General features: G+C 34.8%; 2 protein-coding genes across 5 annotated transcripts; both read right to left on the minus strand.

Annotated features, from left to right (window-relative positions):
* Positions 1-68: 68 nt before the first annotated feature.
* On the minus strand, positions 69-6,400 carry LOC107275208 (protein BTG3). 2 transcript variants are annotated; one of them, XM_015755092.2, is made up of 3 exons: positions 6,223-6,400; positions 4,646-5,350; positions 69-4,530 (listed from the first exon to the last, which is right to left on the minus strand). In XM_015755092.2, exons 2-3 carry the CDS (start codon positions 5,081-5,083, stop codon positions 4,180-4,182), a joined length of 789 nt encoding a protein of 262 aa, XP_015610578.1. In that variant the 5' UTR covers positions 5,084-5,350; positions 6,223-6,400; the 3' UTR covers positions 69-4,179. The 2 variants fall into 2 exon arrangements, with proteins under 2 accessions (XP_015610578.1, XP_015610579.1); XM_015755093.2 differs by lacking the exon at positions 6,223-6,400 and adding an exon at positions 5,927-6,201.
* A 144-nt stretch (positions 6,401-6,544) lies between these two features.
* LOC107275207 (thioredoxin-related transmembrane protein 1) lies at positions 6,545-10,442 on the minus strand. Of its 3 annotated transcripts, none has more exons than XM_015755091.2 (6): positions 10,170-10,442; positions 9,721-9,882; positions 9,464-9,638; positions 9,264-9,365; positions 8,911-9,175; positions 6,545-6,761 (listed from the first exon to the last, which is right to left on the minus strand). In XM_015755091.2, exons 1-5 carry the CDS (start codon positions 10,373-10,375, stop codon positions 8,915-8,917), a joined length of 906 nt encoding a protein of 301 aa, XP_015610577.1. In that variant the 5' UTR covers positions 10,376-10,442; the 3' UTR covers positions 6,545-6,761; positions 8,911-8,914. The 3 variants fall into 3 exon arrangements, with proteins under 3 accessions (XP_015610577.1, XP_015610576.1, XP_015610575.1); XM_015755090.2 differs by having other exon boundaries at positions 6,545-8,330; XM_015755089.2 differs by having other exon boundaries at positions 6,545-9,175.
* Positions 10,443-12,749: the final 2,307 nt, after the last annotated feature.

A 12,749-nucleotide genomic window follows, 5' to 3' on the forward strand; every position in this document is an offset into this window, starting at 1 on the left:
TTTAAGTATTTACGCCATCATAACGTTCATAATAAATTATATATAGGTAACAGAATGAATAAACGATATTTTCAATTTGCAAAACTATTTATTTGATCTATAATTTATATATTTGTATGCAGTGTTTCATGTAATAACCTCGTTATTGATATTAATATAATATATAATAATAATAATCGATAGATGGTCTATGATAATAGTAATAGTGTATTTTGTGTAACGGTACAATATCTCAATGCGTATCGTATTCGTTTATGAAATGATCGGATGAGTCCGACTCCCCGATCCATACATTTGATAGAAATTTATGTTGGTGGAAAATCGGCCAATTATTAACATAACATAATTATAGCTTCAGTTTTTCTTCTATGCTTTCTTTTGTTTTTAACAATGGCTATACAGTTCTAGCAATTAGGTACACGACATTTGGTAATAGTAAGACGATAAATCAACTGGTATTTTAAATATATATATATTGCGCCATAATCGACTAACGATCAATTAAAATAATTAAGCTTCCAGTTAACATTCTATCATATTCTGTTTTAGTACGTTCCCCTATTTATACAAAGTCTTTGATAATGATCAATTCATTTCCATTTGATTAATTAATAGTTACTAGTAACATCATTAAAAATTCTATTTGCAGTACTCCAGATAACTGTGTAAATGCAACAAAAACACAATTTATACTGCAATGATAAAAATAAAAAATTGGGTTAAAAACATTAAGTAATAAAAGAAAAACATAAAAAAAGAAAGATATAAAAATACTGCCCTTAAAACTTCGATAACTTTCGTGCTACAGAAACTTATAAATTTCGAATTAATGATTCTGATGAACAATTGTGTTATTGTGCATTGTAAATATACCACCTGGAGTTCTCGCAAATGACACTACATAAAAAAAGGAAAAAACCCTTCATTAGTAAAAAAAAACCCATGCGTGTCGTCACGATTACGATCGTAGCACGATTCGCTATTTTTCGTATACACTGCTCTAGCGTAATGGATGCACTATCGGCAGATCCAAGATTGTCAATAAATGAATAAAGTTATGAAAATTTAGCTTAACTCGCCAGTTTACATAAAATGTAAAATATAAAACAACGTCCGTATGCATATATATATATATATTCATTTCTTCTTTGCACATGTTCGATTTAGTACAATGTAAAGGCAATCATTTTGTATCAAATATGGCTTTGTTACCGACAGAAAGAAAATTGAGAAAAAAGAAAATTTAAGAGAAAAGTAGAGAAAAAGTGCATCGATCTATATCCATTGAGGAACATTGTGAAAATGGTATTGCCAGATTTCGAAATATTTATATTTATAATATATTGTATGTATATATATTAAGAAAAGAAAGTATCCGAATGCAATCTTGCTTTGCTCAAAGATATAAGTATAATGTAGTCAAAATACAATATGTATGCTCGAATAGAATTCATCGATTGTGAAATAGACAGCCTTAAAAAAGCGTAACAAATAATAAAGAAACGAAAGAAAGTCAATAACACCACAAAAAGGAAGGAAAAATACAGAATCCGAAAATCTTCGCGCGACAAAGCCAATAGTAATACGCAACGTGTATACACAGTCTTCCTGTTATTTTTCCTATTTTTTTTTTTGTAATAATCGTATTAATGCAAACAATCATGCCTTTGCCGATTAGAAACAATATTTCAGGATTGTACCCCGTATAGGAACACAATAAAATTTACCATCGCCGATAAACGATAATTAAATTGCATTTAGTTAATTTTAATTTAACGCGCAGATATATCCATTCAACGTTTCGAATGGGATGATGCATGTCTGGTAACAATCTTTAGAGATTTGTCTAAGGACTAATAAATACATTTGACTTGGATAATAACAACAATAGTAGTACCGAATTTGTGTGGGTCTATAGTATGCTGAAGATATTTTAGTTGCGCACGACGCACTCACCGAGAGACACACACGCACGTCGACACACACATATATATTTATATATGACACAAAATTTAATATTGCATTCAGTCGCAATTTTTAAATGTCGAGAATTTTGATTAGATTAGATGTAAGTGCAAGGTGGGACGGATTGCAAAAAAAGCGGTTTCTCGCGATGCCATTCTACGAAATGACTCCGACATTAAAAATCCTTTAAAGTAGTGCGTGTGCGCAACCTTAAACGCATTCAGTATAAAACGCTTAGTCGTAACGCAGTGAGTGCGAATCGCTGGGGATAATAATAAGTATAATTTATGCGCTGTCCCACTAAGCTAAAAAATGGAAACGCCATAGGCACTGAGTCTTTAAAATTTCTGTGCATTTATGAAGTAACAAAATCATCGTACGAGCAGAAGTATCTCTTAAATTATTTACATATTTATATTACAGAAGGATAATACAGTGACGATATTGGTCAATTTATTAATAAATTAATATCACATGAATTTCCAATGGCCTAGACGTAATGGCATTCGGTGCGGGACGAGATGAAATTTCATTTCGCACTATTAAAAAAAATTAAATTGAAAAAAAAAGGATATCGAACAACAGAATTGAGAACAATCGAACGAAGTCGTTATGCATCATTGTCTATCGTTTCTTTTCTTTGGTGAAAGGGATCTCATAATAGAGGCGGTTAAATAAGCGTTTATATCTTAATGAGTCCCTCGCACCTTCAACGTGTCCTTATTTAGTATTCGTGCAATGTTTAATGTAAACACAGCAGTAAATTTAAAGTGGCAGATACGATTTTGTGTTTTCATGATCTTTGACTATTGTTCCCATTTATCACTAGAAACATTGATAATTTTACACAGCAATTGAATGCGCAATTAATTCGTTACATGTTAAATATTCTATCCCAACAGTGACACATTTTGCGGCACATTTATTCCCTTTGTATACGAAAAACTAATTCTGATTAGTGTTGATTTTTTTCCTGCTTAAACAAGTAAATTGTACGAAATATGTCTATTCCACTACTATTTTGTATTTGAAGTTATACGTTAGTATAACTTTAAACTTTTACTTTAGTATCTTTAAGCTCAGTAGGACAGTTCTCATATTAGAAACAAGTTTTGTTTTCTTCTTATATTCTTTCTTGTTCAGTTATAATTCTTTCCTGATTACCGATGATAGGAATTTTCAAAAATTACACTCGAATCATCTAATTTGAGAATTCCAAATCAAATCTAAGAAGTGGTGAAGAAAACCAATTTATATGTAATCTTTCACATTACACTAAAGCAAATATTTGGAATTACACAAATCGGTATACGCTCAATTTTAACTAATGAATTAAGAGGGCTCATTTGAAAAAGTCAGATCACATTGCGTATAAGCTATTTTGTAACACGCGTATGTATGTCTATCTACAAGTTCTGACTTTTGCTAAACAGTCGTTTGAAAGTCAATACTGCACTCGTTTTTTACATTAACTAATTTGTCTGCGGACAGTCGTTAATTTATCTATGAATTTCATCTCATTATATACTCCTTAATGCGCAATATTATAAATTTCTACTACGTGTCTCGTCTATCCGTTCGGCTTGACTTAGAACCTAAGAGCGCGCTAACGTATTGCTGCTTTCTAAGCAACTTTGCATTCGGAGTTAAACGCGTACTATCGTATAATTTAACTATTTGTGTGAAACATTATAATGCAACATCCTCGTTCCGATCATATACGAACAACGAAGAAAAAACAGAGAAGAAACTATGTAGATATAATATAGAGTAAGAGAAAATTAGTATGGACGAAAATAAAATAAAATAAAATAAAAATTCGTAATCGTAATCCGTAATCGCATTTTGAACAGGTTTCGTTTCTTATGTGTTTAAATCGATCGTTTATTCGTCACTAGGTACCGAAAAAATTCGCTACCAATTTAGTTCTAGCTTGATATGAGCCGTGTTACCGCACGCGACGATATACTTTGTCGTTTACATCCCCATCCTTCATGGTGTATCACGTGCTTATTGTTCAAGGCAACGAATACCTTTATTTACAATTAGTCTAGCGGATCGTTAGATGGGGGAAATCATTGTTATATAAACGGACACTTAATCAATCGGTCTATCACCGAATTAAGAGCCGTCAAGAACGAAAAGTGATACGATATAACGGTAACAATGAAATCGGTAAGCGAGCTCTTTTGAAGTTTGGACTGTATCGTTGCTTTAAACTTTCAGGGCAGCTTTGGGGGACCAATGGTGGAATCGAGCGGGACCAGCTGGATAGGAGGATGGATGGGTCCACTTGTTTCTACGATGACCCATAAAAGGCGGTGGGGATGGGCCACCCATAAAGGGAGGTGGCATTACGTTGTACCAAGGTTGATTCATTGGATGGGGACCATAACCCATACTAAATGTATGGTTAAACCACGAGCGGTTTCTATTGATATTTGGTCTTGGACTATGCACATTGTGTCTCCTACCTGTACCATTATTTGGATGCTGTTGATTTTGATTCATGCAGCCTAGTGGTTTTGGTTTGTGCTCCACTGTGCTAGGAGCCATTGGCGACTTCTGCAATTGAAAATGCAACACTTTCTTCTTTTTTGGGAATCAAAGAGATTGGGCAAAACCCCCGCGTTTTAAATATTTTTCTATTAATATATTTGGAAATGACAATTTAACTTACTTGAGTCTTGGTCGGTCCTTCCACATGTTTGTTCTCCTTGTCTTCCTCCTTACGTTTCTTCGGTACAGTATTTTCCTTGTCATCAAAAGAAGCCAGTGTGCAATATGAGCCCTTGCTTTCACCGAAGCGACAACAGACTTCCTTAGGGTCAACCCAAAGTGTCAATTCAACAGGTAGAGATAAGTCTTCATACTTTACACCAGCTGCATGAGCAGCGCTCTCCAAAGTTGCGTCTCTACGGTTATGTCCATTTACACGAATACAGCGATAGCCTTGACCTTTGAAGGGTTTGTCAGGAAACCAGTGATTCTTGAAACGTTCCGTCAACAGTTCGACCAGACGACGTCTGAAGCACTCCAGTTGATCAGGACTAAATTTTTCGTTTTTTTCGATCAGCTGTACTAAGAACAGTACTGCTGCTGTGATTTCGTTGCGCATATTGTCCTTGACGTCCGCTCCGCTTGTAACTTGCGAATGTACTACTTTCAGGATATTTGTGATTGAGTTCTGACGAAGCTAAGGTGTCGATTGATGTGGTTGATATGGAGCACATAGAGCCCTTCTGTACCTCCACAGATTTTGGATGCTTTATCAAATATACTTTTTGTATACTAAGCACGTTTCAATATCAAACTGATACTGATTAAGCTGTATAGTTCAAGGTAGAGTTATATATGGTCTGCGTCCTGCTAATATTGTTGTATGCTGTAACGTATAAAACAACTGAATAGCTAAAAATTGTTACATATTTTACAATGATATTATATATATCTTAATGCGGATTGGAATGAAAAGAAAAATGGTGTCTGCAAAATTAACTATTCATGAGATCCATCTTCACATATATATTCATGTTAACACAGAAGATAGAAAAGAAGATGCAGAAAAAACTATTTGATACTATCAAGAACTATGTTATGTCTCACCTGACTAATAAACTACATAGAGAAATAAACAATTTTTAATTTAATTTTGTATAAACTACTACTGGAAATTACTTTAACATTGACAATTAATATTAATATATGGCGACCAGAGCATATAATATACTATGGCTCCATATGCCTTTCCTTTACTTCAGAATTTTTCAGAATCAAGTAAATTTCCACATTATTCACCAACACAAATAAGTTCTGCCTCTAAACAAATTTCAAAGAACATACACTAATCCCACTAGAAAATATCGAACGTCGATTCTATACAGAGATAGTCAACAATATGTTGTTTTCAATAATCAGGTTATGATGGACAGTGGATCAGGTTAGGCAAAATTAGACGTACATGAGATAACATGTCGTGACCGCGACAGAACATCTTAAGAAACTTGAAAAACGCTATAAAAAATACGGCCACGCAACTCCTTGAGTAGAAAGCAAATATTTTTGAAACAATGGTTCACGAATTTTGCCAGCTCATTCATACCCGTACCAGGATGTGCCTTGCGCGATTGTTCATGCAATAATGAGAGAAACAAATAGCATTAAAAGTTTATTGATTGATCAACGCTCAAAAATATTGCAGTAAATTATCAAAAAGAGCACATAAACTATCTTTAGCCGAGATTAAATGGAACTTACGAGTCAGCAACGACGACTCCGTTTTTGTGATGAAAGTAGTATATCTTCGTTCTCTTTAAATAAACGTACTGTTCGACCCAACACGTGTTACGTCGAACCGTGATCCATAGACTGTGAAAACTTAGAAGTGCTGCCAGTCTTCCGGTCAACGATACTTGCCCGTTAGCTTTTGCCTCTTATCGCGTAGGCCATTATTAGCGATACGTATTTTAGTTTATATTGCATACTCCCACTAATGCCTTGCGCTAACAGTTGACCTGTCCGGAGCAGTGTTGCTCACTATCCATGCATCAAATGGACGGATTGCACAACAAGACATCTATTGTTTATTAAATACGTTTATTGTTAGGCAGTCAATGTTACACAGTTAACTTCGCTACCCTGCATTATCATACATTCCGCATTAAAGTGTATTTGCCCTTTTTCTTTTTTTCTCCCTCTCTCTCTTATTCTCTCTGTCAAGACATAAACTCGAAGGCTCTCCTTTCTTTTCTTTTTTATCTCATAATTTTGGAATGTATCTGCGGAACGATAGACCGCTGCAATTAGAGAAGAATGAATATAACAATAATCGACTAATACTAGAGAAATATCATAGGCTATGTTTCATCCAATGTTCGACTTTGATGGAAACATAGCCATGGTTGATATATCAAGAAGATTACTGGTAACGAGGATCAGCCCCCGTGTACTTTGTGCCTGAAATGCAACTTTAAGGTCGGTATTCATAGTCAGTGCTTGAGACGAAGCACAGTCTTAAGACCGTAAATATAGTAATAATAACACATGGTAGAGGATGTCTTAAGATCGTGCTTAAAACGAAGAACTGTCTCTGAATACCTATGTCTCATCACCATCTCAAAAAAATGCTATGCTCGTTCCAGCATATCTCCCGTACCCACTATGCCTAGTAATTTTCAGGCACAAAATCCCGTAAGACTCTCATTTTGAGTGACGCAGAGTCGTGAGGCCAACCGAATGTGTAATTAAAAGAAAAGGTTGGCTCTCTTTACTAGCAACTCCTTGGTGCAGTAACGAAGTACTGCAAAATGTGAAAAAATTGTTTATCAAATTATATCAATTAGCCGTATTACGTAGCGTTAGACCTCGCTATCCGCAATTTTGCAAGTTGCTTGGGTTGCCAATATCATTAAGACTGTGCGTAATGATACGGAAGACTTAATTATACAGCATAGAAAATCGCACACAATATTATCGCTTGTGTTCACAAAGTACATAAATGGAAACACTGTGGTGTTACAGTAGTGTATAAATATGTTAACAAATGCAATTCTTCATAAACACATCGGCTTCCCAATTTTAAAACCTAATACGCGACGTAAGAGCAAATTTTTAACAGCGTCGTCAAATGTTTTAGTCTTACGCTAAAAACAAGATTTGATGGATGCAGGTATAATACATGCTTTATCACTGAAATTGCAACGACAATATGCCAGATAGAACCTAATGAGCATAAAAATCGTTTTTTCTACGATTTGTCACTTATTAGGTTTTGAAAATGGGCCTTCGACATACCATCACTCATTTTACTAGATATATATACTTGTTCTCAATTGGTTATATTCAAAGACTCCTGGTGATGCGTTGTGACCGAGTAGTAATTCGGTCAATCCTTATCAGTGATTTTCGGACGAGCGCGAAATGAAACATTATTTACATACGCAAAATTATAATACGCTAATCATCGAAATCCAGTAAAAAAAATTCGGAAATGCAATGCCGTTCATTTGTCATTGTAAATAATTATAATAAAACATAAGCGGGCTTTGACTGTACACATTCTTTGTCTTTGTTGTATCTTCATGATTTTTATGTGTTACAAACAAAATATGATTCTATCTTCTCAGCTTTCACCACGTTTCTGTACTACCAATTATAATAGATGTTGGAGATGATTAATTTTACTTCAGTCAATCGATTAATCATTTTTTTTATTTTTCCCTCAATTTTTATCATTCTGAAGGATTTCGAAACCGTTCACTAAAGTCCTTGTTAAGATTAAGATGTTCGCTTTAAGCTATTATATCCGCGTCGCTCTTCATGTCCACTTCAGGAGGTAATCCTTTCTTTCACTTCCATTTTTTGGCCTTTCAAAGTTAATTATAAAATATCAGTTAGTACAATCTAATGAGCAATGAAAATTACTTTTATATGTTGCCACTATTTCTCTTTCCCCTTCCTTAATTACAGTTGGTAGTACAATTAAAACGATTGACAATAAATCTCAAAGAAATATAAATAAAAAATGTCTTAAATCTCGCTGAACAGCAGAAAGGCATTGTGTCGAGTAAAGTACAATGAGATGGTCTATTTTCTTGAACAGTTATAAAAATAGATTGAATATAAATACTGGCAGGCATGCGGTACCTAGCGAAATGGTGCATCAGCATAAGTTTTTGATTAATTGACCATTGTGTATAAGATGAGATGACGTAAATGATGCACTGACTACTTTTTCAGTGGGTAACTTATTATCGAAAGTTGCAAAGGTCATCATACTTTATTCGATATTTAGCACAATTCCTTGCGAAATACTGTCACGTTGAGGTATAGAATAGTCACGTAGTGTCATGTAAACTAACATCTCCATGTGTAAAAATGTTATAAGAAATAATTAAACCGTTAATGTCACTCGTGAATGCAATTATTTGAATTTAAGAAACTAACATTTCTAATCTGCTTTACGAGGCTTACGCTTGCGGACATTGGGGCTACTCGGAGCTGCCTTCGCATCTTTATCCTTTTCACCTTCCGGTTCATCAGATTCGCTACCCTCCTCGTCCTCGAGATCGTCCTTCACGTTCTCTACTAATTCTTCATCACCTGAACTTTTTTCCTGCATAAATCCACCCGACCCATCTCTTTGCTTTTTCTTACCTTGGAATAGAGATGGCTTGGGTGGATAAATGAAGTCAATCAGACAAACAATGAACTGAAAATAATTAAACATATATGTAAGTTACAATCGGCAAAACATACCTTCAAATCATTCGATAGATTCAGAATAAAAATATAATTACCAATCCCAAAATTGCGCCCAAGATAATTGTTGCTACAGCAAAGATTAGGTAACTTCCCCAAGTAGGTAATCCAAAATCTTCCATAAGTTTATTGTGTATCCCCTGGAACCAAATTTTTACACCCAATTTCATTATAAACACAATAAAATGTTTATGCAAAAAATTAACACACGAAGACAATACGATTTATCATTAATTACCCGTAACACTTGAGACATCTTAAAGAAATGACTTATGACAGACATTTGGATAGAAGTTGGACTTTTCCAACTGGGTATAGGCTCAACCTTCTTCCATGTCTTTCGTTCTACAAACTCAATGAGTGAATCCTGATCACGGGGACTTTTATATTGTCTAAATATTCCATCTTTTACACTGCAAATAAAATAGGGAATTAATAGACATGTAAAATTGTGTAACTGCACGTGAATATATACCAAAGCACAATAAAACGCACTGATAAATTGTAGGTAGAGCAGTCACCATAAATCGTCCACTGAGGCCTGGTGAATCTGTGACATCTACTTTTCCAACATTTATATTAAGATATTTTTTTTGCATTGCCAAAGCTTCCCATATCGGCTCTAAAGATTTACACGCTGGACACCAAGGAGCATAGCTGCAATAAGAACATGAATATGAATAATTTTTGAAATAATTATGCTGCTAATAGTAATTTACGACTCAAATATTCGTCGAACTATTTCGAATACTGTTTTCAATATCATATATCTACATACAGTATTGTGTAAATAATAGAACGATAAAATATTATTCAAAAGGCTAGAAGAGTATGAATAAATTTAGAGAAAAACAATTATTTATGGACTTCATGCAGCGTGACGTTTGACACGCCATCAAATATATAACGATGTCGGAGCAGATTCAGATTCCATTTAAACTTACAATTCTACCATCCATTCTCCAGTGAGCATACGATCCCAGTTGTCCTCGTTTAGCTGGTCCACCCATGGTTTTTTCGACGTTTGTGCGTTTACGCTTACTATTGTCAAAAATAGAGAAAAACACACAAGAGCACAAGCAGCCCTCATCTTCCCGTAACAGGACATTTTATTTAACCAATAACTACCGGTATCGTACGCCGTGTACATACCCTGGAGCACGGCTCTAGACACACTCCGATCGGCCACTTCTATCGGTCATCTCTAAACGAAAGGCATGTTTCCATGGTTGCCATTTTGTAGCCATTATTCAAGGCGCAATCGCATTTATGTAACTGTGAGAGTTGCGAAAAGTAAAATCTTTTTACAGCTCCACATAGTTAGGACTCATTCAGACCGAAAGCAGCGAGAAGCGGGAAGCGAGCAGCGGAATCTTGGCCGCGAAACTACATTTTCTGCCTTTTTATATTAGGTAACCGTATGAAAGCATTAAGAAATAAGTTATTTGCCTTAATTACGTATATAGAGTCAAGTATACTACATTGAAAATAATAATACATAATTTTTTTTTAAACATGACTTCATTACTAAGCAGATTCCAATGCTTGGACTGCGATTTTGGAAAGTTGATCAACGTTCAACTTTCCGTAGCAGCGACATAGCAAAAAGATGATGCCAACCCTATTTCACGTCATAGTTCATGTTTAAAATAAATTTTGAATTCGGCATCAGCCGAAATGTGTATAGCCCGTGGTATAGCCTCGTTGTATGTTACATGCATGTAGCAGAGATGAGTAGGGAGATTGCCAATGAGCCTGTTTTTGGTGAAGCCAATTTTTCTCTGGTTTCGGCGCGCCACCTTAGCGGAGGGCCCTCGAAGCAGTTCCACGTTTTTGATTGGTCGTGTATATATAGTAATACTACGCGTGATAATCTGGAGCTGTGTTTTGGCGCGTCGACGCGCCACCTGAACGAGACTCTCGAACTAGTTCCACGTTTTTGATTGGTCCAATGAATTCGTGTGTTCCTCGAGATCTATGATTTTAAACCGGGTGAACACTCAAATAGGGAGACTTGTATCCAACTTTTTTTTTACAGGATATTACATAAACCGTAGTAATAAGGTAGTCAATACCCTTAATATCCATATGAAGCTCTGGAAATAATAGAGTAAGCAAATAAAACTTAAAAAAAACTCTCGAACGTGGGTAACAACACAAATATAAGTTTGCTAAATGATATATCACAACGACTCGATAGCACACGTGCTTGGTGTTGGATTAACGTCCGAGAGTCTCGAGTTCGAAACTCACGTCTCAACCCTTTTATTTTTTTTCTTAATTATCAACTATGCTTATTAGTTCACCTAGTTAACTTAAGATTCATTAAATATATGATTATATTAATCTACAAATATTGTATTATATTACATCGTATACATCCAATAAATGGGTACATGAATCAGCGAACGTTTCTTCTTCCCGAGAGCCTACCTGTGACAAACACCTATGTTACGCTGTTTCATGTTTTAATAGCATAAATAAGATTTAGACGGATAAAGAAGACATTACGGAAAATTACCAAAAACAAAAATGCACTTACAAATCTCGGGCATAAAAATAATAATGAGCATATAAAAATGAAGCAATTATTTTCTATAGTGAGATGAAACGAATAATGTATCTGGTTAGGAATTTTTTGTCATTTACTTTTTATCATTCATGGCTACGGAAAGACAACATTTTCAATACATCGAATTATCAGACAATTATGTCGAGGTAGAACATACTGATAGTTCGAAATATTAAAAATAAAATTATCTTTCCGTAAGCATGAATTAAAAAATTGACTAAATTGAATCAGGCTATTCAAAAATGTATAAAACTAAAAATTTCAAAGCAGACATACTATTTTCATTTTTTTTACCCGATATTAAAAAGTGCCATTTTTTGGGACATTTTTTACTACTTTTCTATTCGGCTGAATAATATATAAACTATCGAAAAGTGAAACAGCCTGCCATACGTGCGAGCGTTATCAAATTTTTTTTAATCATACCACGGCACGTTAAAACAAAAAATGAAATGGAGAAATGTATCTATGTTAGAAATGCAAAAGCGTTAAGCGGAAACGAGATTTTTTTCCATTGCTGTCAATTTTTCTCTTACATCTTCATGAGAGTCCGTATCGCAACAAGTGAGGTTGCGCATTTCCACCAGCTATGTATGAAGAACATGTATGAAGAACATGCATTGGGTGCGTTGACAACGATTCAACTTCGTAATCGTAAGGTGCCGCGTTCGCGTCTACAGAGGAAAACTTTTTTTTTCATCATTTCTTTTTTGTTTAATTTTTTTAAGAGGTAATGCCATTCTAACGGCTCAAAAAAATACAAAATTGTGGTCAATTATTATTGAAAAATAGCATACGTAATATAAAGTCTATTTAGATGAATTTATTGTACACTGAACGTCATTAATGTTGTCCAGCTTGTTAATGCAGTGCGGTGAGATAAGAGAAAAGAGTGGACAGTGACTGTTTGACGGACGTATGTACCAGGATAGGTGCGTGAAACGTAGCTAGC

Source organism: Cephus cinctus, unplaced genomic scaffold (genome assembly GCF_000341935.2).
Source record: "Cephus cinctus unplaced genomic scaffold, Ccin1 Ccin1_scaffold0126, whole genome shotgun sequence".
In the NCBI taxonomy this organism is placed as follows: domain Eukaryota; kingdom Metazoa; phylum Arthropoda; class Insecta; order Hymenoptera; family Cephidae; genus Cephus; species Cephus cinctus.

Bases quoted from the DNA above. Each gene is read 5' to 3' on its own strand.
- LOC107275208 (XM_015755092.2), bottom strand. From the start codon at position 5,083: ATGCGCAACGAAATCACAGCAGCAGTACTGTTCTTAGTACAGCTGATC. The intron at 4,531-4,645 runs GTAAGTTAAATT...TTTCAATTGCAG, and splicing joins AAGGACCGACCAAGACTCAA to AAGTCGCCAATGGCTCCTAG.
- LOC107275207 (XM_015755091.2), bottom strand. From the start codon at position 10,375: ATGTACACGGCGTACGATACCGGTAGTTATTGGTTAAATAAAATGTCC. The intron at 9,883-10,169 runs GTAAGTTTAAAT...TTCTTATTGCAG, and splicing joins GGAGAATGGATGGTAGAATT to CTATGCTCCTTGGTGTCCAG. The intron at 9,366-9,463 runs GTAATTAATGAT...ATTTGGTTCCAG, and splicing joins AGATGTCTCAAGTGTTACGG to GGGATACACAATAAACTTAT.